This window comes from Neovison vison, chromosome 7 (genome assembly GCF_020171115.1).
Source record: "Neovison vison isolate M4711 chromosome 7, ASM_NN_V1, whole genome shotgun sequence".
NCBI lineage: Eukaryota > Metazoa > Chordata > Mammalia > Carnivora > Mustelidae > Neogale > Neogale vison.
In genome coordinates, this window is record NC_058097.1 from 165,008,470 (window position 1) to 165,031,405 (window position 22,936).

The following is a 22,936-nucleotide window of genomic DNA, read 5'->3' on the forward strand; positions in this document are numbered from 1 at the left end:
TGAGTGGCCCAGATTTCTCATCCCTCCCTCAGATTTCCTCTAAATCTCCAGCTTCTGCTTTGACCAACCATGCCCAGAGTCCCCAGGTCCCTGGAGAAGCAGTGTCAGCATAGGAGCCTCTGGAAGAGACCCTTAGAATAGGCAGGGACCCCATCCAGCCCATTCTTCCCACTAAACAGAGAGAAAAATGAGGCCCAGAGTGGAGCAGGGACTGGCTTGGGATCAGGTGGTAGGAATGCAGTACAGGCAAAGGCAGACCAGAGGTCCATTGGCTCTGAGCTCTGGCTTTGAGGTATGGGGCAGAGTCCAGACCTGCGGAGTCCTCCAGTCCCACACAACAGAAGCCCCTGGGTTGGTCAGGCTGCCTGACTGGTGGCTGGAAGCTGCCTTCCCCCATGCTCCCTAGGCTGCTGGCTCAGGAACCCTACCTCACAGCCCTAACTAGTGAAGACCCCCCTGGGGCAGGCAGCAGGTGTCCCATTGTCTGAGCTGCTTCTTTCTTTGCCCCAGGTGTGGAGCCCATGGTTTTGGTTCCCACAGAGTCTCTTGGCGACCAGACCCTGCCTCCCGGTCAGGAGCTGCCCACTCTCAGTGGCAAGGAGCTGCAGTTTCCACAGGAAGTGCCCGGGGCCCCCTCCCACAAGCCAATGCATGTTCCCGCTGCCCCACTCACCACAGCTCTGAATCCACCCATGGCAGTTACTGAGGGGCCAGAGCTGACTCCAGGCCCCACGCAGGCCACTCTGCAGCTGCCATCAGGTGTCACTTCACCTAACCTCCCTGCCCCCGCCACAGAGGCCCCAGCCAGCATGGGAGCGACCGCCAGCCACCTGGCTACCACCCTTACCCCAGAATCCTCATCCCTCTCCCTTTCGCAGCAGACACCCACACCTAGTATAGGGTCAGGGGCTGTGAAGACAACGAGGGTGACTGTGACCTTTTCAGGGAGCCCCAATATCACAGAGTCAGCCCGGTCACCCCCGGCACCTCGCTTCCCACTCATGACCAAAGCTGCGACAGTACCAGGCCCCGGCTCTTTGCCTATCAGGACCACCCCACTCCAGCCCTTCCCAAGCTTGGAGTTGCCTACAAGTTCCTCCTCCAGGCCTGTGGCTTCCTCTGCAGTGACCTCCAGGCCTCCCACTTCCTTGGGATCCCACAAGACTTTGCTGACACCTGCAATCATAAAAGTCATGAACAAGACAGGGATGCCACAGCCCACAAAGGCCCAGAGCGTTTCAAGGCCCAGCAGCCTCCCAGCCGAGGCTAGGACAACAGCACAGCAGGTTCCCGTCAGTGCTCTGGCTACCAAGAGAGTGGAGACAGCACCACCCATGGAGAAGCAGCCTGGGCCCAGCCAGTCCGCAGGCACCCCAGCACCCTCACTTCCAAGACCCATCCCTACTGCCCCACTCCACCCCACCCAGCAAACTACCATAGCCACCGGGCCTCCAGCTCTGCCCCTGGGGACCCCAGCTGCCGCCAGCCCATCCACACTAGCTCACGGGCTGGGGGTCACTCCCTTCATGTCCGTGGATTTGACTCGGCCACCCCAGCTCCTCTCTGGCCTGCCTCTCGATACCAGCCTGCCCTTGGCCAAGGTGGGCACATCTGCCCCAGTGGCCACGCCCAGGTCCAAGGGTTCTGTCGTCACCCTTCCACTCTGGCAGCAGGCCACATCTCCCACTATGGCCACAACCCCACCTACGCAGACTCTCAGCTCAGCACCACCTCTCACCCCTGATGCCGTGGCCCAGGTAGGCCTACCCAGCTATACAGCCCCTCAGGCAGGAGGCACGGCACCCGGCCTGCTTCTGGGAGCCACGTTGCCAGTCTCTGGAGTCGTGGCCATGGCTGAGGGGGGAGCCTCCACACTCTCTGCTGCCCCACACAAGAGCACCACAGAGAAGATGGCCATTCTGTCCAAGCAAGTGTCTCTGCCCCCCTGGATATATGGTCCTGCCCAGAGGGTGCCCACAGAACTCACACCTGCTGTGGCCCACACTTTGGCTGCCTTGGCACCAGAGGCTGATGGCCCCTGGGCCGTCACAGTGCCACTGGTGCCCACATCCTATCCCCTGAGTCGTGTCTCGGCCAGGACAGCCTCCCGGGAGAGCTCACTCGTTCTGCTCCCTCAGCTGGCCCAGACCCATGGAACCCCGGCCGGACCCCAGCTTCCAGCAGAACTGGAGGCAGAGGCCACCACCAAGCAGTCTGGGCGCTCAGCCCCCGCCCAGAGCATCGCAGCGAGTTCGGCTGAGACCTTAACAACCACCACTGAGGAAAGCACATCTCCCACCTGTGTCGTGAGTGACCTATCAGACCACCCCAGTGTGGTCCCCTCATGCCCCTCTCTCCTGGGACACTTGGCTGGGACACCATCATGGCGTCACATTCCTCACGGCCTGGGGCAGCTTCTCCTTTACCAACCACCAGGCTGCAAGATGGCGGTTCAGTCACCGCCCTCAGGCTTGCCCCACACTCTGGAGCTGACAAATTCTGCAGGCTCTTCTGGGTCCCTGATGTCATGGCAGAGTCTCACCATTTCCCTAGGGCCAACTGGATGACTTAGTGTGACACCAGAGCGTGGAAACATGAGTGTGCTGGGGGGTGTATGTTTGTATCCGTAGAGTCACGTGGGACTGTGTGTGCGAAGTTTACATGTGTGAGACTCAGGGCGAGCAATCATATATCTGTGTGTATGCTGTATGGTGTCATGAGACAGTGTAGGTCTACATTTGTAAGAAAGATTGTGTGTGTGTGTGCGTGTGTACATGCTTGTGCGTGTGCGTGCTCAGGTTTCTCTGAGTCTGAGCTTGCACGTCTGCACATCTGTGTACCTGGACCTCTCTACCAGGGCTGGACAGATACGCAAAAATCCCGGGGATTCAGTCCCTGATCCCCAATCTCATGCTCAGCTCATCCCCAGGCCCCTGAGGGGCATGTTGGGTGGGTTGAGGGTGACGACACCATTCCCTAGTAGTTATACCTCTGGATCCCCCGCCCTGCTACAATTGACATTGGAAAGGGTCTTATGCCCTTAGCCTCAGGTGGGGGTGGGGGGAGGGGCGGGTAGTGAGGGGCTCAGTACTAGGCTGGGCACTCACGCTGTCTCTCCACCCTGTGCCCCAGCCAATCGCTGAGCAGGACTGCGTCCGCCACATCTGCCTGGAGGGCCAGCTGATCCGAGTGAACCAGTCCCAGCATTGTCCCCAGGGTGCCACACGCCCTCGCTGTGGGGTCCTGGGCCTCGCAGTGAGGGTGGGCGGGGACCGCTGCTGCCCCCTATGGGAATGTGCCTGTGAGTCCTGGGGTCCACCAGATCCTCCCCAAACAAGACCTCGGCGCCTTCCCTGTGTGTTCCTTGGCCTTAGGGTAACTCCGACCTGAACGCATTCTCCTGTGGGACATCTTGTCTCATTGTGACCCCTGAACTGGCAGATCCCTACTCTTGCAGCCTCATCTCTGTGATGCCTGCTCTGAGGGACTCTCCAGCCCTCAGGGCCTCTGAATCCCACTTGGGAAAAGGCCAAGTTGCCTGCGCTACTACCTGGGTGGCCTCTGCCCCAGAAGCATCTGTTAATCTTCTCATCCTTGCCCCTCCCCCAGGCCGGTGCTCAATCTTCCCTGATCTAAGCTTCGTGACCTTTGATGGGAGCCACGCAGCCCTGTTCAAGGAGGCCATCTACATCCTCACCCAGAGCCCCAAAGAAATGGTCACCGTCCATGTCCTTGACTGCAAAAGTGCCAACCTGGTGACTGTCCCCGGCTGTATTTGCTGCTGGGGCCTCGGGATTTGACGAGATTTGGAGGGGAGATTGAACAGTGAATTGGGTTTTAAGGGGTGCCAGAGGCGAGGACAGACACAAAAACCCCTACAGTAGCTCTATCAGGGGTCTCCTGGAATGGCCCTGTAGAGAAGGGGATCACGGAGTGTACCACCTTGTGACCCTTTCTGGGGCCTGCACCATTCCCAGCTCATCCCCATTGTCTAAGCCCAGGTAGGAGGCACCCCAGTGCAGAGGAGCTGGGATGCCACTCCAGCCATGTGGCCTATGGCCAAGGATGGTGGCCACAGAGAATCACCTAATAGGGTAGCCTCATGAGCCGGGTGGAAGAGGGCAGGATTTTCTGTTTGTTTTTGCTTTTTGTTTTGGCTGGGTTTACAGGAGGTTAGGTAGAACCAGACATGCTCCCTGGGATTCTGTGCACCATCTGCCCAGCCCCGACCAGTGCCCCTGGCAGACTGCGAGGGGGTGGCAGAGAAAGTATGCTCACAGTGGCTCCCCAGCAGGAGGAGGAGGAGGTAAGGCAACAAAGACTGGGCTCCAAGCTGATGAGGGTTGGGCTCTCTCTGCAGGGGCACCTGAACTGGCCCCCATTCTGCCTGGTGATGCTGAATGTGACTCACCTGACCCATCAGGTCACCATTGACCGTTTCAGCCGGAAGGTGAGCGCATCAGAGAGCCAGTCTTTCCAGGGCTGTGATCAGGCAAGCCGCAGGGCGTCCAGCTGTGGAGAGGTCTTGCTCACCACTGGGGGGCAAGGACAGAGAGGGACCCTTCCAATGAAAAATAATGCAAAAGGCTCACCTCATTTGTTTCCCCTTTCTCAGCAATCATTCTCCTGTGCTGCCAACTGTTCAATGTCTGAAAACTATTGTTACATAGAATTTGTCAGGGTTTTTTTTGTTGTTTAAGGTAAGAAGGTATATCTAGTCCTTATTACTTCATCTTGATCAGAAGCTAAAGCCCAAGTTCTTAGATGCAACTGTTCATTCCCAGACCTGGGAGGCCACTCCAGGTCCATGGAGCCCCATCCCCTCTCTGCATAGCTAGGAAGGCTCTGGCTGAGAGCACCAGGGATTTCCCAAGGTCAAAGTTTCCCAACACCGAAGTTCCTGTCCTGGATAATTTGCAAAGTGATTAATAAAACAGGGATTCCTCTAGGAGAGGGAGGTTTAAAGTCATTATAAATATTTTAAGATTCTAATCTTTTAATCTCCCATTTCTATAAAGTAAAACTACTAGTCCATAGTACATACAAATTTAACCTTGTCAATATGTAGCAGAGGTTGTAGCTGTGACTGTAAAGTGGTGGAGAGAATTAGGGTGTGTTGCATATTTAACAAACATTGAGACCCCGGTTTATGTCGGGCCCAAAGGCAGGTGCTGGGCGTTCAAATGTGGATCTGGTGCCTCGATGAGGGAACAAAGAGAGGTCAGCACAGAGATGAGGAGGCCCCAGAGAAGGGGTGCCCAAGCTAGAGGCTGGAGACTTGGGGAAAATTCCCCAGAAGAAATGACCTGAGCAGAATCAGGAAGGAAGGAGAGTGATTACAAAGCCTCAAAGTGCGTGCTTGTTTGGGCACAGAGATGCAGCCTGTCTCCCATTGTTGTGTCTTTTTGTTTTATCATTTTCCCATAAAAATGGTTTCAGAATTCTTTGATGCCACTTGGTCAGTGTCTTGGCCACATGTGCCTGAAACAGAGCCTGTTACATAGCTTGATACTGTTTGTTGGATAGATGTGTGGATGGATGGGTGGGTGGGTGGGTGGGTGGATGGATGGTTGGGTAGATGGGTGTGTGGACGGACAGACAAGCTGTGCTCACATTGAACACTCTCCCCCCACAAGGTGACTGTGGACTCACAGCCCGTCTGGCCCCCTGTGAGCAGACACGGATTCAGAATTGAGGACACAGGCCACATGTACGTGATCCGGACCCCATCACACATCCAGATCCAGTGGCTGCACAGCTCAGGACTCATGGTCCTGGAGGCCAGCAAAGCCAGCGAGGCCCAGGGCCGCGGCCTATGCGGTGAGGTGGGACCCAGCTGGGGGAGAGGGGATGGTTCTTGGGTCCACCTCTGTCTCCCAGCATAGGTTCCCCTGTGTGAACCCAGGGAAAGCTGGGACAGAAGGCCAGGCCAAAGGTGGAAGCAGTACGGCTGCCAGGGCAGAGAGACCTAGTGTCTGGTGTTCTGAGGCTGAAGCTGCCGGCAGGGAGACGGCTCAGGGCTCTGGACTTGGCCAGTTGTCACTTTAACTGGGATTGTCTGTCGGCTTCCAGGATAGCTTCCTAATACCAGATAATCCTTCCTGTCTGCATAGGCCTGGGCACTTCACAAAGCACTTCCACACTCTGATCTCAGTTATTGCAGGTCACCGACCTAACAACCCTAAGAGATGACCATTGAACTAAAAAAGAAAGGGGGCTCAGAGAGGTTAAGCACCTTGCCCCAACTCACACAGCAGAGCTGCCACAACACTGGGGCTCTTCAGACACCGGGAGTGTGCCCTTAGGGACCGGATGTGTTTTGATAAGGAGAAGGGGGGTGCAGGGGGAGTGTGAGTGTGGACAGCTGCTCCCCCACGGGACATTCTGTGACAGGACATTATGATGCCAGAGAACAGAGGAGCACTTCCATGTTCCATAAACAAATACATGTACATCCATAAATCTGCACCGTTTTGATCATTGACACTCACACCCCTGTATTCAAAATGCCCTCTTCACGTGAATTAACATGTGTAAGTCTGCTCTCTGCTCATTCTTTCATTACTTACCATGTGCCAGTCCCAGGACAGATAGTAGGCAAAACAGAAGAAATCACTGTTTTATGAAACCTCTGTTCTTACTGACTTACTGATGCAAGCATATCTTTTAACACACACACACACACACACACACACACACACACACACACACACACCCTACCTGCCGCCACTCCATCATCTTTTTCTCACCATGTCTTGCTTCCACTCTTTATGCCTGGCAGGGAGTGTTGGCCTCAGCAGTAATCTCCTCCCTAGGATACTCAGGACACCCTTCGGTGACTCAGTGTCAAGACCAAAAATGCAACCACTGGGACCATAAAATCTGAAGGTTTTGAGTAAATCATGCTTTACATTCATGAAACTGGTGGCTGGAAGTGTGAGAGCAGAAGTCAGCCAATTTTTATCCAAACTAACACTCTGTGTCCTGGGCAACCTGCTGGGGGGCCAGAGGGGACTACTGGGAGAGTGAGAAAATTTATCTAAAGGAAAATGAATCTTTGCACTCAGAGCAGGACAGCCCAGCCAAACCAAAATCCGTTCTACAGAACTGGAAGGTCGTGGACGGGTGCCTCCGAAGCGCTCTTGAAAGAAGGACTTCTGAGAAAGTGTTTCAGGCAGAGGGAGCAGCATAAGAAGGTCAAGGGCAGGGAAGTGTGTGGGGGGAGCCTAGAGCTCGAGAGAGGAAGCTGAAAGTTAAGGTCATGTTAGAAGCTGTGACAGAGAAACTTCAGCCCCCACCCCCATTTCAATGCCTTACGGCCTGACAGAAGTCTATTTCGGGCACACAAAAATTCCCAAGTGGAGACTCCCTCCATCTCGTGGCTCTGCCATTCTCAACACACGCTTCCAACTCCACTGCAGGAAAAAGAGTCAGAGAGTCAAAGAATGTTTATGGACCGGCCCGGCCCTGGTACCCTTCACCCTCCTCCTCACTCAGCATGGGCTCCCCCAGCCCCAGGAGATCCTGGGAAAAACAGGCTAGAGAACTGTCCCGGAAGAAGAGGAAAGAGGAGTTACACTTAGCTAGCCGTCTCCGCTAAGGCAGATTTTCTTGGAGTCATTTTTAATTTTCATATAAGGTCAGAGCTACTATAAGGAACTCCCATTTACTTTTTACTCAGATTTACCAAGGGTTCACATTTTGCCACATTTGCTTTTCCTGCCTCTGTGTGTACACTGAGGTGTATAAAATGTGTTTAGAAGTGTATAAAGGTGTATAAAAACCACACATAGGTATACATATGTGTATATATATGCATACACACATATATGATTTTTATATGTGCTCTTTTCTATGTTCTGCCGTTTTTACATAAATGCATTTTTTCTGAGTGATTTGAAAGTATGTCAGAGACATTGTATCCCTCTATCTCTAAATACCTTGGTGTCTGTCTCCTAAGAATGATGATATCTTCCTACACAGCAGGTTTCTTAGCTTCTCTGTGCCTCATTTCTCTCATCTGTAAAAGGGGGATAATAGTAATACCAGCCTCAAAGAATTGTTGTAAGAAATATGCAAAGTGACATCCAGGGACCTGGGAGTGGTGGTAATCATTATGGCTATTGGGATCGTCCTTCCCTTTCCAGGCATCTGTGATGGGGATGCAGCCAACGACCTCACCCTGGAGGACGGCTCTGTGGTGGGTGAGGCTGAGGACCCCGCTCCCTTTCTGGACAGCTGGCAGGTGCCCAGCTCCCTGACCTCGGTGGGCCAGACCCGCTTCCGCCCGGACAGCTGTGCCACAGCAGACTGCTCGCCCTGCCTTCGCATGGTGTCCAACCGCACCTTCAGCGCCTGCCACCGCTTTGTAGGTACCCGCTGGGGCCTGGCGTGGGGGGACCTCCCAGGCTAGGAAGGGCAGTCCCTACCTGCAGAGGGCAGGTGTTGAACCTGGGGCCAGATCATGAGTCTCCAGAAACTGGTTGTTGTGCCTGGGCCGGGCTGGGAGGAGCTGGGCCCCGGGATATGGGGAATCAGGGGGAGCAGCACTGTCTGGCATGCCCAGGTGCCACCAGAGTCGTTCTGTGAGCTGTGGATCCGGGACACCAAGTACGTGCAGCAGCCTTGCGTGGCACTGACGGTGTATGTGGCCATGTGCCACAAATTCCACGTGTGCATCGAGTGGCGACGTTCTGACTACTGCCGTGAGTCAGGGCCTGAGCGGGAGTGGGGAGGACAGGCGACTCCTCCGTGGCTTCTGATGCTCCCCTCCTGTTAGTCATTGATTTATTCATTCATTCATTGATATTATTCTGTAATTCAAGAAATATTTTACCAATGCATCTATGATAAATACATAAATTAGTATATTTTTATTTAATATAAGATATAAACATTTAATATACTATATAATAAATATAAATCCATCTATGAATAATTTAACACATTTATTTTTATTATAATGTAGATTAATAAGCCCAATGAATATTATCTGCTTATTATTTAACTTACCTGAGTCTCTTCTCCTTCTCTGTAAAATGAAGAAAGTAATAACGGTTCCCCCTAGGGTTGGTTTGAAGGTGACATGAGGTAATATGTGCCGAGTGTCTCCCGCAGGCCCACCACATGGTTACCATCCAGGATGTATTGCCTTTCTTTTAATTTCTTGGTCATCTTTCTCTTCCTTCAATCTCTCCCTTCCTTGCCTGAGAAGGGAAGTGAGAGCCACCCCTCCCCATCCCATTAGGTTTGCACTGGTGGTGTGGACAGGGGTGGACCAGCCTAGGGCACTCTGATTTATAAATGTGGACACATCCAGATAGGCTGGAAGGAGCTCACAGGAAGACCACGCCTAGAATACGACGGCAGATAAAAGATGAAAAGACAAAGTCATCTAGAGTAGTGTTTTCCACACTGTGGGTATGAAACAAACTTTGGGGGTCAACACCATGTTCAAAATATGCAACAGAATAGAAAATGCATATTTTCTATTTTTTTTTGAGTAAATATTGTTTTGTGAACAAGTTTGTTTCAGTATATCAGTAATGCTCTAAAAAAAGTTTCAAAATATATCTATATATATCAGTAATTCTCAATCCCAAGCCATCCTTTAAAATCCCTAGGGAACTCCAAAAAGTACGAATGCTGGGCCCCACAATAAGAGATTCTAATGTTGCTCTGGGTGCGGTCTTGGCAAGGGGATTTCCAAAAGCTCCCAAATGAGTCCTCTGTAAGGACCACTGTTTGAGGTTTAAGGACCACTGTTCTGCATGCCTGTGTGTACAGGACCACAGTGTAAAGTGTACTTTCTCAGGACAAGAAAATTTGAAAACACTGATCTAAAGCAAGGATTTGACAAATGTTTCCTGCGAAGGGCCAGATGGTAAATAACTGAGGCTTTTCAGGCTTTACTGTCTCTGTCACAATTAGTTCTGCCCTAGGAGTGCAAAAGCAGCCAGATACAATAGGCAGGTGCCTGGGCGTGGCTGTGTTTCAATAAAACTTTATTCGCAAAAGTCCGTAGGAGGCTGGATTTGGCCTGGGGTGGTGCTTTGCTGCCTTCTGATGAGGGAGGCAGGGACACCAAACCCTTTTGCACTCTCTGCTGAGGCCCAGATGACACTCTGAGGCCCTTCTTCACTCTGCCTGGGGTCTGAGCCCGGCCTGCTGCCCACTGTGCCCCTGCAGCCTTCCTATGCTCCAGCGACTCCATTTACCAGGCATGTGTGGCAGCCTGCGAGCCCCCCGAGACGTGCCAGGATGGGCTGCTGGGCCCGCTGGACCCAGAGCAGTGCCAGGTGCTGGGCGAGGGCTGTGTCTGCTCCGAGGGCACCCTCTTGCACCGGCGCCACTCGGCGCTCTGCATCCCCGAGGAGAAGTGTGGTAGGTCCCTTCCCTCCAAAGCTGACCTCACCCCAGGGTCTCCTCATCCCACCTGCCACCCATGGCCGAGGCCCATCTGCCCCCCTCTAGGTCTGCTTTGGGGATGGTCAGTGTCCCAGGGAAGGTCAAGCCTGGGATGGTCTGGGTCTTCCCACCCACCTCAGTCCCTTGTGTCCCACCCTGTCCCCCACTGCAGCTTGCACTGACAGCACGGGCGTGCCTCGGGCCCTGGGGGAGACCTGGAACAGCTCCCTCAGTGGATGCTGCCAGCACCGGTGCCAGGCTCCCAACACCATTGTCCCAGTGGACTTGGGCTGCCCAGGGCCCCGCCCTGAGACCTGCCCACGTTTTGGGGAGGTGGCCTTGCTCCTGCCCACTGAGGATCCCTGCTGCCTGGGGACGGTTTGTGGTAAGTCCCGCCATTCACTTCCCTCAACCTCAACCGTTAAGATGGTTAAAGGGCGCCGGCTCCCCCTGCAGACCTTGATGGATAGGACAAGGCTTGGGAAAATGAAAGGGGCATGTGGGGCAAGCAGGGAGAACCCCACCTGGGGGAGAGGAGGCCCCCTCATGAAGCAGCAGGAGGTAGGGCTTGAAGACACAGGCTATGGACCTGAGCAGTCTGGACAACTCTTCTGCCATTTTGCAGCCTCACAACCTCAGCGATCATTTAATGTCTTCTGTGCCTTAGCTGGTTCTGTTATAGCACGAGACTGATCATAGTCCCCACTTTCTGGCTGGTTGTGAGACTCTAGAAGTTGATACTGATCTAGGACAGCAGCTGGCACTTGGCCCATCTCGATGAATATTAACAATTAATGCTCTTCTGTCAAGCCCTGGACCTTCTGTGTGACCCTCAGAGGCCCCTTCCTAGAATGTAGGTTCTGGGGAGATTGAGAAATGAAGACAAGCTTTCTAGGTGTTGAGGAGTACTGGAGGCCAGGAGGTGCGGGCGGGGGTGTTCCTAGCCTCCAGGTGACATGCCTTGTGGCCCCTGGCCCAGTGTGTAACCAGACTCTGTGTGAGGGCCTCGCTCCTACCTGCCGCCCAGGCCACCGACTCCTCACCCACTTCCAGGAGGACTCCTGCTGCCCCAGCTACAGCTGTGGTGAGAGCTTCTGAGGCGAGGAGCGCAGGAGAGTGGGGAACCCTGCAGCCGGGGAGGGGGAGCTCTGGGGACTGGGTTCTGGTTAGGGATTGGGGCAGAGCCGGGCTGGGGGCTCAGGCATGGCCAGACAGGGTCTGCTCCCAGCATTTAAGTTCTATCTTTTCTGCAGAGTGTGACCCAGACCTGTGTGAGGCAGAGCTGGTCCCCAGCTGCCGACAGGACCAGATCCTGATTGTGGGTCACCTGGGGGACTCGTGCTGCCCCTCCTACTTCTGCGGTGGGTAGACATGCCAGCAGATGTCAGTGTGCACAGCTGGATCCCGGACATCCCTTTCCTCACACATTCCTTGGGGGCGGCTGGGAAGGGAATTGTGGGGCTCACCAGATAGACTGGGCATAGGACAAGGGTAAGATTCCTGTTCAGAACAAAGGGAAGGAGGAAGAGGAAACCAAGCCTGGCTTCACCCCACCCATTACTAGCAGGAGGAAATTGGTGTTTGTTTGGTGTAAAACTTTAGGTAGACAAGGAGGATCTAGATTCTTGCTCCAGGACAGGCCCCACGAGGCCATGAAAGGTTACTTGAGTCCAGATCCTGTCACAGCTGGGTTTTAGGTACCCCCCCCTCCACCAACCCAGCAACCTGCCCTGTACCAAGACCCTGTGAGGGGGACTTCCTGTGACGGCCGTGGCTCCTCTCCCCTCCTCAGCCTGTGGCGACTGTCCAGATCCGATCCCTGAGTGTCAGGAAGGAGAGGCGCTCACTGTGGACAGGAACACCACAGAGCTCTGCTGTCCTCTGTATCAGTGTGGTGAGTCCCAGCTGGAGGCGGGCATGCAACCTCAAGGGGCTCCAGGGACATTTATGTGCCCTTTCACAAGGCCCTCCCTCAGGACCAATGGGAGTTCAGTAGGGAGCCACAGGGAGCCCCAGGGTGAGGAGGAGCCAAACCTATGAGGGAGGAAGAGGCCTCACCGGAGGACGCTGGGCCAGGCGATGGTGCGGGGTCCAGGCAGGGATGTGGATGGCTGTGAGGTTTCAGGAGGAGGTTCCCTGTCCCCTCCCTTGGAGTCCGCAGCCCAGGGGGGAGGCCTAGGGTGAGACCACCCCAACCCTCCCAGCACTGATTCACAGCCCTTATTCTCTGAGCCAAGGCCCCTGCTTCAGGGCTCCTCTTGCCCTGAGTCACCCTGGCTTTGCCCATGCAGCCTACATCCCAGAAGACCCTGCATATCGAAGCCTTGGAAGCTCTTTTGGGTTGCAACCCGTAAATAGAAGTGGACCCTTTCTGATATCTTCACAGGATAGTACCTTAATATAATGTGTACTGTACACCTGGTACCTTAATAGTACCCCTTAAGCCTAGTAGAGGCAGCATCAGGGACATTAAGAACCTAACGGATGAGAGTTAACAAACTGGTTGAATTTCAAGATGACTTCATTTGCAAAAACCGCACACTGATTATAGGGAAAAGGGGAGTGAACCTCGCCTGCCCAAAGCGGTATAGGCAGGGACTGTCTGCCAGGAGACCCAAGGGGCAACCTTGACGACTTCAGTGTCAGAAACCAACTTTGGAGCAGAGTAGACTTCCACGGCGCATGCCCAGATGAGCTGACCCCAATGCACAGATCAGCCCTACCTGGGGGCTCCGGGCCTCTCGTCACCAAGTGTTCACAAAGCTGATCTGAGCAGAGGGCCAGCGTTCTTCCCTTGTCTTTCCTTTCTTTCTGTGTGTCTCTTCTTCTGTCCTCCTCGGCCTCCTGCTCTTATTCATGTGTGTCTCTGGGGTTCTTTTTTTTTTTTTTTAAAGATTTTATTTATTTATTTGACAGAGATGACAAGTAGGCAGAGAGGCAGGCGGAGAGAGAGAAGAAGGGAAGCAGGCTCCCCCTGAGCAGAGAGTCCAATGAGGGGCACGATCCCAGGACTCTGGGATCATGACCAGAGCTGAAGGCAGAGGCTTCAACCCACTGAGCCACCCAGGCGCCCCTCTCTCTGGGGTTCTCAGGAGGAAGTCTGGTCATGGGGAGTGAGAACAGGTGCAGCCAGTCAGTCATGGTTTTGCTTCACGGTTTTGCCATTTGCCCCTAGCCGTGTGGCCTGGGGCAAGTCACTAACTCTCTGAGCCAAGGTTCCTCATGGGTCCAAAGGTGCTAACAGTACGTACCTTGAGGGACTCTCATGAAGATGGGAGATAATATATGTGAAGTACCTTATAGTCCTTGGCATACAGTAGGTGCTCAATAAAGGGAGGGTATTGGTATCATTACTTCTTCCAATCCTCATTGTACTTTTGTTATAGAAGCACTATATCTGCTTCATAAAAGGTACAGAATCCAAGTAAATGCAAGCGAGTGAGAATACTTTCTTCTGGCTTCCTAGATACCCCACTGTCAGCACAGTTGGGGTTGGAATACATCCTCCCCACATACTCACTAGGCCTTTATATGTGAGTTTGCTTTTAATCAAAATAAGCTCGTACTGTACATGGTTTTTTAGATTTTCTTATTTTTTTATTAGAGCATAATTAATATACAATGTTCATTAGTTTCGAGTATACAACACAGCATTTCAACAAATGTGCACATTCCTTTGGTCTTGTCTTGAAGAATGTCATCACCATCTGTCACCACACCTTGTCATTATAATATTGTTGACTCTGTTCCCTATGCTGTACTTTTCATCTCCATAACTTACTTATTTTATAACTGTAAGCTTGTATCCTCCCCTTTACCTATTTCACCTATTCCCCCCGCCAGCAACCACCAGTTTGTTCTCTGTATTGAAGAGTCTGCTTTTTGTTTGTTTGTTTTTGAGGCATCAATTGATAATCTTTACCTGTGCCAATATACTTTTTTTTAGTAAATCAGATCAGTTTTCAAAGTGCTGCCCCCAACACCTCCCATCCCCACCCCAAAGTTGTGCCCAGGAGTCCCTCAATCCTTGCCTTGTCCTCCCAGTGAATGAGAATGGCTGAGGAACCCCAAACTAAGAGGGATTGCCTGAAGACTAGGAAAAAGGGAAGTGTGCACCCTGGAGTGTAGCATCCCTGATACAGAGCAGGCTCAGGGTGGGCTCCGTGGGTTTGGTTCCCACAGGGCGCATAGCATGGCGTTCTCCTCTAGAGGGAACGTTCATTCCCAGCAGTGGAGCTTGCACTGGTCTCTGGTGTCCTTCTGCCCCTACTCTCAGGGTGACACAGAATCTAGGGGGAAGGAAGGCTCCATTGAGTCACTTTAAGGTTTTGACACTGTCCTATTGCTAATCCCTCCTCAGAGTGGAACTAAGGCTTCCAGAAGAAGTTCTAGGGGGAGACTCCAGGAGCCCAGACTTCTTCCCTGGGCTCTAGCCCTGGAGGGTGTCTAAGGACATTGGACAGGGGTGGGGGCAACCAAGGAGGAGCCAATGTTGTATTTCTGGGGGGTTATGCTCCAAGGTGTCTGCAACTGACGTGTCCTCTGCCTCCCTTCCTTCACAGTGTGCGAGAGCTTCCGCTGTCCCCACGTGCAGTGTGGCATGGGCACTGCCCTGGTGGAGGTGTGGAGCCCGGACCGCTGCTGCCCCTACAAGTCCTGCGGTGAGTCCCTGCGTGGAGACGCCCCTCCCCACAGCTTTGCAGAGAGGGAGGCAAGGGAGGCACGGCCCCCACGGTCCACCTGCTTACATTCTAGCCCTCCAGAACCACCAATACTGCCTTGCTCCCCCTGCATCTGAATGCTGGGCACTTCACATTCCTATACTTTTTTCTCTCCGGGATAAAAGAAGGAAAAAATCGAGATCCCTGTTCCCCAAAGGTTTTTCCATTTATTTAAAAAAAAAAAAAAAAAAGCCTTTATTGCAGCTGTTAGTTAAAAAAAAAAATCTTCTTAAAATTTGCCTCAAACCCCTTTGGGAGCCTCCATGATCAATAACGAACACCAGTGAGCTTTATGTAAAAATGTGACTTAGAAAGAGTTGATTTAGAAAGAGTTACACATTTATTTCACTCGTCTTTTTTCCAGGCCTCCAATGTTAACATCAGGAGGCCAAAGAGTTTGGTCTGTTTTATTCATAACTTTGTCCCTAGAGCACAGAGTAGGCGCTTAAAACTGTTTGCTGCAGGAGTGAGGGACCCAGGAGAGTGTTTTCACAGGCACTTTGACCTTGCGCTCACCTCTCAGGAAGCTAGAGCCTGCATGTCTGTTGGGTTTGCTGGTGCTGCCTGGGCAGCAGGCTCTCCCTGAGCAGGACCTGCCCAAGGCCAGACACTTGGACCAATAAAGCCGAACTTGCTGGAATACGTATTTGGGAAAGACAGATGGCCAGAAGTTCCACCCCTGCCATGTTCACTTCTGGAGAGGCCCCACATCTGCTCTAGAAAGGGCTCTCAGGAGGATGGGGCAGGGTGAAGCCCAGATGACAAAGGGCACCTGTGATTGGCCTGTCTGCCTGTTTAGCCTCACCTGCCTCTGGAGTGGAGCTTAGAACCAGGACCCACCCTTGCCTCCCCACTGGCCTACCAGGGGAGCCACAGTCCCCGTGTCCCCGGAGGCTGAAGGGAGGCTAAGATTTTGGCTTCTTCCCCCCTCCCCAGCCCCCACCCTGACTGGGGCTGAGGCTGAGCCAGAGGAGGGACTGCAAGGGAGGGAGCAGTATGGGGACCCAGGGTGACTTCCACCAGGACAGCTCCCAGTGAGATGGGTCCCGGCCCTCTCCTGTTTTTCAGAGTGTGACTGCGACACAATTCCAGTGCCCCGGTGCCACCTGGTATGGAGACCCTGTTTCTCCCCACTCTCTGAGATCTGCCGCCCCCTTTCCTTTCTACTGTGTCCCACCCCCTGGAAACCCTATTCCTTTAATGTAGTGCAGAAAGCCTTGACTTCCTCATCAGCTTCCTTGTCCTAAGCTCTGCTTTCTGAGTACAGTGTCCACATTTATAAAGTGGGCATGCTTATGCTTTAGCATCATGGTGAGCAAGTACAATGCTGATGGGGACGGCAATGACGGTGGTGGTGGGGATGGTGAGGATGGGGATGGTGAAGATGACGATGATGGTGATAGTGATGATGGTGGTGGTGGGGATGGTGGAGATGATGGTGATGGTGATGATGATGATGGGGGTGGATGGCGAAGATGATGGTGATGATGATGGTGATGGTGATGATGATGATGGGGGTGGATGGCGAAGATGATGGTGATGATGATGGTGATGGTGGTGGTGGGGATGGCGAAGATGATGGTGATGGCAATGATGGTTGTGGTGGGGATGGTGGAGATGATGGTGATGGTAATGGTGATGGTGATGATGGTGGTAGTGGGGATGGTGGAGATGACAGTGATGGTGATGATGATGATGATGGTGATGATGGTGGGGGGGATGGCGAAGATGATGGTCATGATGATGGTGATGATGGTGGTGGCCCTGGGGATGGTGGAGATGACAGTGATGGTGATGATAGTGATAGTGATGATGGTGGGGGGGATGGTGAAGATGACGATGATGGTGATGAAACTCATAATGGCAGCTAATGTTTACTGAGAGCTAACTATATGTCAGGGACGTTCCTAGGCCTTTTTATGTATATAGTCAGATTAATTCTCATGACAGCCCAATGAGCTTGATTCCATGATGATCTCAGTTATACAGATAGGGAGACTAAGGTTAAGGTCATGAAGCTAGTAAGTCACAGTCAGGATTAGGACCCAGGAAATCTGACTCCAGAGACCATGCCCTTCGCCTCCAGGTTGCACAGCCCCTGACGGAAGGGAAAATACTTTAAGAAATGTGAAGTTATGTTTAAAGGGTTTTTTTCACCATTTTCTGATTATATATATTCTCCTCACTCCGTGTCTCACAACACACACTTCCTCTCATTTTCTCCCCCTCCCCATCCCTCCTCTTCTCCCTTCAACTGGTGAATGAGGAGGGTAAATGGTATAAGCCATGCGGGGTTCTTGGCTGACAGCCAGGCAATGGTCCCTCGCTGAGGTGGCCAGTGGGTGCTTGGGGCAAAAGGAGAGCCTTTAGCCCCTAGGAAAGGACACTGGGGAGTGTTCCTCAGTGGGGAGCCACCCTGGGAATTTTCCCCTTGGCTGGGGAGGGAGTGAGCTCCCTGGGAGCCAAGGGCCCCAGGCCCGCCAGCCCCCTCCCCACCCACAGCACGGAGCCAACTGACAAAGACAAGGGCCCGGGTGGCAGACTGCTCCCGAGGGTGGGCCTGGGCTTCTGCACCCTGGGGTGCTGACTGCCTCTGCCCCACCTAGTGGGAGAAGTCCCAGCTGGACGAGGAGTTCCTGCACAGCGTGGAGAATGTGTGCGGCTGCGCCAAATACGAGTGTGGTGAGCAGGGAAGGGACGCCCATTGGGTAGGGCCAGGCTGGGCTGGCCAGGGGGCGCTGGATGTGCCTGCCGGGCTCTCGGTGACTGCGGTCATCCCACACACCTACCCAGTGAAGGCCCCCGTGTGCCTGAGCCGCGAGCTGGGGGTGATGCTGCCGGGCCAGACCGTGGTGGAGCTCTCGGCAGACGGCGTGTGCCACACCTCACGCTGCACGGACGTGCTTGACCCTCTTACCAGCTTCTACCAAATCAACACCACCTCTGTGCTGTGTGACGTCCACTGTGAGGCGGTAGGTGTGGGGCGGGGAGGTGGATGGGCCGGGTCAGGGCACCAGCCTGGGTGACCTTGGGTGCTCCTGGAATCAGAGGATCCTCAAGCTTTCTAGACACGTCTGAAGGGTAGGGCTGGGGGGAGGGGCCCTTCAGAGACCCCCGTGGAAGATGCTGAGCTTGGGCCGGGTTGGGAGACGCCAGGAGGGGAACAGCAAGAATGCGGGTCTGGCCAGGGCAGGTATCTGATGGCGAGAACACAGATCAAGGCACCTACTTATGACTGGCCCACTCCTTGCTGCTCTGTGTGTGTGTCTGTGCTACTGCCCTTTGTCGAGCACTTCTGCATGCCCGGTAGCTAGGATACTGACTGGCTTCTTGTAAAAGCTAATGAGGGTTGGGGTGGAAATAGCCCCATTTGTCAAATGAGAAAACGGAGGCTGGGGGACGGCCAGTCATTTGTCCAAAGACTCAAACTGAGGTCTATGCGCAGCCAGAAGGAGCACCCTTAATCACCAGGAGTGCTGTCTCTGAAATGGGTGGAAGTGCTTTTTGTCCACAGGGTCTAGGAATTGCCGTGAGGGAGGCTTGAGGAGGACGGAGGGAAACCTTCCTGCCTGACATGAGAGGCTGGGAGCTCCCTTTCTGACGGCGGCCTGCTCTGGGCTTCAGGCTCTGGGACCTCAGGCAGTAGGAAAGGCAGGAGGGTGGAGGTGGGCACAGGGCTGAGGCCCCTCTCATCCTGCCGGATCCTGCAGAACCAGGAGTACGAGCACCCACGGGACCTGGCGGCCTGCTGTGGCTCCTGCAGGAACGTGTCCTGCCTCTTCACTTTCCCCAACGGCACCACCTCCCTGTTCTTGGTAGGCGGCCCCCCAGCTACCCACCTGGGGAAGGTGTGGGGGGGGTTAGGGGTAGGCCAGGGCTCAGGGAGAGGTGCAGACAGGGTCCTGGGCAGTGCCAGGTCCTGGGCCACACCTGTGTTCGGAGTTGTGCCCTAGCAGTTCCCACGGGCCACCTGGCCACCTCTGTGCCTTCCAGCCTGGGGCATCGTGGATCGCAGACTGTGCCCGCCATCACTGCAGCAGCACTCCCCTGGGCGCGGTGCTCGTCCGCTCACCCATCAGCTGCCCCCCACTCAACGAGACTGAGTGTGCCAAGGTCAGTGCCAACTTCCTCCGTGCACGGCATGGCCTGAAGCCAGGGATACCAGCCGTGTTACTGGCAGGGGGCGTGGGGGCTGGCGGGGGGTCCTGTGTGCTGAGGTGAGGGAGGAGGGGTCCACTGACATCTATACGCGCCCTGCCACGCCAACTCCATATCCCTCCATGTGGTCCCGCTCTGACCACATCACAGCACACATCCCCAAGCATCACATGGCAGCGCCCAGGTGTACGGAAACATCCATCCTCACACACACATCAACATGGACAGTCAGTCCCTCACGCACACCACACACGTCACGGGGACATGGACCCCTCTGCCTGCCAGAACACACGCCATGGACCATCACACAACGGGGCACACAGGCCACACACAGCGTGCAGATGCCCAGTTCGGTCGTAGGATGGTTTGATGGCACTGCCACTGACCAAACCAATGCCAGAAGGGACAGCTGTCACTCTGGGCAGACATCAAGGGAAAGGATTTCTGGAGGGCTGGGTTATTGTTGCATTATTGAAGTTCCCGAGATTGATATCAGACATCGAAAGATTTCTGATCTTACCTAGAAAACACACACACATCCTCCCAGTCATACTCACCCTCACAATACAAAATCACATGTGTACACACAAGTACACACTCATAAAATCACACGCATATACTCCCTAATTCACAAAGCTCTCCCATATCACTGTTTGGCTGATTTCATAAGTGAGGAGGAGGGCTATGTCCCCATTTTCAAGGTGGGAAAATTAAACCCAGAGGAAAGGGGTGACTTATCCAGGGCTGAGATAGAGCCCAAGTCACTGGACCAAATGGGCCAGCTCCTGCACCCCTCCCTTCCCTGACCCTCTGTGCAGGAAGCACTAATGAGAGAACGGGGTAGGGTATGAGGGAAGCTGCCCCCTGGAAGGACGGGGGGCCCACACCCTCTTATCCAGCCTGCAGTCTTACTGGGGCCATAGGCCGCCTTAGTGCCACTGTCCCAGCCAGTCAGGTTAGCCTCTATGGCTCTCCCATGGCCAGCCCAGGGGCCCCTTCTCCCACTGGCCAGGCCCTGATGGATGGAAAGACCTGGTACTCCTCTCCCGGAGCATCATGGGAGAAAGGGAGTCACTCTCGCTGCCTCTTGCTGGGATCTTGGCTCCAGGTCTAGGACAGGCTCTCCCACTGACCTCCTCTCCTCTCCTTCTAGGCTGGGGGCTCAGTGGTACCTTCCTTGGAAGGGTGCTGCAGGACATGTGAGTGAGCACAGCTGAGGCCCGGGGGTGAAGGGGGACACCTTTCGGGTCGGGGGACCGGGTATCATGCCTGGGTTCAGAGGGCCAGGTTCCTGGCCTGGCACCCCCGTGGCGGTTCGTCTGGGGTTATTAAATGAAGGAATAACACACCTCCCATCGGGCTCATGGCACTGGCAGAGATATGCAAATGGGCAGACACCATACTCATGTCCCTATCCCAGCAAAAGTCCTCTGCTTCTTGATGGAGATGGGGACGTCCAGGAGGTCAGTAATTCCCCACCTGTTCTCCCACCTCCTGTACGACCCCCAGCCAGAAGCCCCCCAGGTGAATTCTTCCTGTGGCCGGGAGCCCAGTTTTAGAGGTGCCCCCTGGGTGGGATTCAGGCCCACGGGGTCCCTGACTCAGTCTGAGTGAGAGCTCTGGGCATATGTCCTCACATCTGGCCCCTGGAACCCACAGCCCCAGCCACATAGGCAGGCACGTTCCAGTCAACTGTAAGACCTTTGCCTACGTGCCTCCCCTCTCCCTACGGTCCTCAGACTGGCCTTTGGAGGACAGAATTTGGAACGCTGTGTCCACTTCACAGACAGCAGGAAAGCTGGGCTCAGTGCCTCATTGGCTGATCTCTCACCCACAACTCAGGTTCACTGAATATTCCATGTGCTCCCATGTGACCTGTGACCCATGTCCCTCTCCCCAGGTTCCCTGGGGACCCTGTTTCCTGTGGTCCCCGTTAGCCCCGCCTCTCCTCCACGGGTTAGTGTCCACTGCCACCCAGGTACTCCTCTTGGAAGGACTGCAGGCATGCAGCCATGTTGCTGTTCCCAATAATGTCCCTTCTGCTAGATGGCCCCAGCTCTGGGGGTGGGGGAGGGAAGGGCACGGGCCCCTGCTCCCTGCCTCTGGCAAGGGCCTTTCAGCCAACAGTGCATGCTGGATAGCAAGCCTCACCCCCTGGGCTTGCGTGGGAATGCTTCAGCGGTGCCCACTCTCCCGGAGCCCATCAGCGCCCAGTGCTGCCACCGCTTTGCTTCCGCTGGTCACTCAGCTGGTCTCAGTCCAGGACCCCAAGGGCCATGGCCAGGACAGGCCTTGGGCCTCTTGCCTGCTAGAAGCAGAGGGGGAGGAAAAAGTGAACTTAGCTCTGGCCAGGAGTCCTCCAGCTGGTATGGTGGGAAACCCACTGTGGTGAGGCCCAGAGGCCAGAATTCCACCCCATTTCTGGCAGGCTCCCTGGGGTGACAGAGGGAATCCGTGCATCAGGCAAATATTTACTGAGCTTCAATACACCAGGCCCTGTTTTAGGCACTGTAGACGCAGCTGACGTTTTAGTGGGAGAGACAGAATAGTAAGTAAAATATATAGTAAGACGGATACCTCTGGTTTTAGGGGGATTGAGACTTACACAATTTGGGGGGGCCTCATTAAGAAGAAGATTACAAACTTACAAGTCCCATATCAGGGTGTGAAATTGAGTATTTATTTAGAATGGAAAAGAGCTCACAGCAAGTTGAGGAAGGGGCTGTTCAAAAGAAGGTCTGAAGCTTCTGTTTCCCCAGCGTAACCACCCTTGTGTCTGGTGAGATGGTGATGGTGCCCAGGCTAGGAATAAGGCAGGGTGGGGGGGGTCAAGGAGGGAGCAGAGGGTGGAGGGAGGGGGTTGTAGTTTCAGGCGGGGGCACAGGAAAGGCCTGGGGAGGACATATTTCCGTCTGTGAGGGCCTGAGTGGCCCTAAGATGGCCTGTCGGTGGGAGGCATGGCCCAGGCAGAGGAAGCTGCTGCCAGTCACCTTCCATGCCTGTGACGACTGTGTGAGGTGCACGAACCCCTGACCCTGTCCGATGGATACGGAAACCCAGTGAGCCCACTGTGTGCCAGCTTCTGGCACAAGGTAGTGGGTTTCCATACATTCAGGAAATTGCCGATTCTTTATCCTAGAAGACCTCTCAGAGTCGGAATGCTGAAGCTGAGAGAGGGGTAGAAACAGGGCCAGGGTCACCAACAGGGGTTAGAGACAGGTGGGGAGGCAGCCTGCCTCGTCTCCAAATCCTCCTCTTCCTAGCCCAGAGCACCGCCCCCCACCCCACCCCCACCCCCTGCCATCCAGACCTCATTCCCTGTCTCCCCTGCCTTCACCACCTGCCTGTCTCTCCAGGGCACTGAGTGAAAGGCTTTCTCTTTGCTGGGGAGGGGCTCTAATGCATGGGCACTAACGCCTGTAGAGAGACCCTCAAGCATGACACTAACTGCCCCAGTCCGGCCCATCCTGCTGTCCCCTGCAAGCACTTCTCAGCCACAGCTGCCCCCTCCCTGTCCCCCCAGGTAAAGAGGACGGGCGCTCCTGCAAGAAGGTCACCATCCGTATGACCATCCGAAAGAACGAATGCAGGAGCAACACCCCTGTGAGTGGCGCCACCTGGCGGTGGGAGTGGGAGCTTCGCGGGGTGCG

At 54.4% G+C, this 22,936-nt stretch overlaps 1 protein-coding gene across 1 annotated transcript in view; it reads left to right on the plus strand.

The window, feature by feature from the left end:
• The window catches only part of OTOG (otogelin), a 78,205-nt gene that overhangs the window by 53,804 nt on the left and 1,465 nt on the right, over positions 1-22,936 (plus strand). Inside the window, 20 exon segments of the mRNA XM_044260253.1 lie at positions 511-2,306; positions 3,133-3,301; positions 3,610-3,755; positions 4,361-4,450; positions 5,637-5,820; positions 8,148-8,368; positions 8,567-8,705; positions 10,189-10,383; positions 10,580-10,792; positions 11,387-11,491; positions 11,661-11,768; positions 12,200-12,301; positions 14,970-15,068; positions 16,197-16,237; positions 17,735-17,810; positions 17,922-18,100; positions 18,839-18,943; positions 19,122-19,241; positions 20,440-20,485; positions 22,810-22,889. Coding sequence (XP_044116188.1) covers positions 511-2,306; positions 3,133-3,301; positions 3,610-3,755; positions 4,361-4,450; positions 5,637-5,820; positions 8,148-8,368; positions 8,567-8,705; positions 10,189-10,383; positions 10,580-10,792; positions 11,387-11,491; positions 11,661-11,768; positions 12,200-12,301; positions 14,970-15,068; positions 16,197-16,237; positions 17,735-17,810; positions 17,922-18,100; positions 18,839-18,943; positions 19,122-19,241; positions 20,440-20,485; positions 22,810-22,889 — 4,214 coding nt within the window.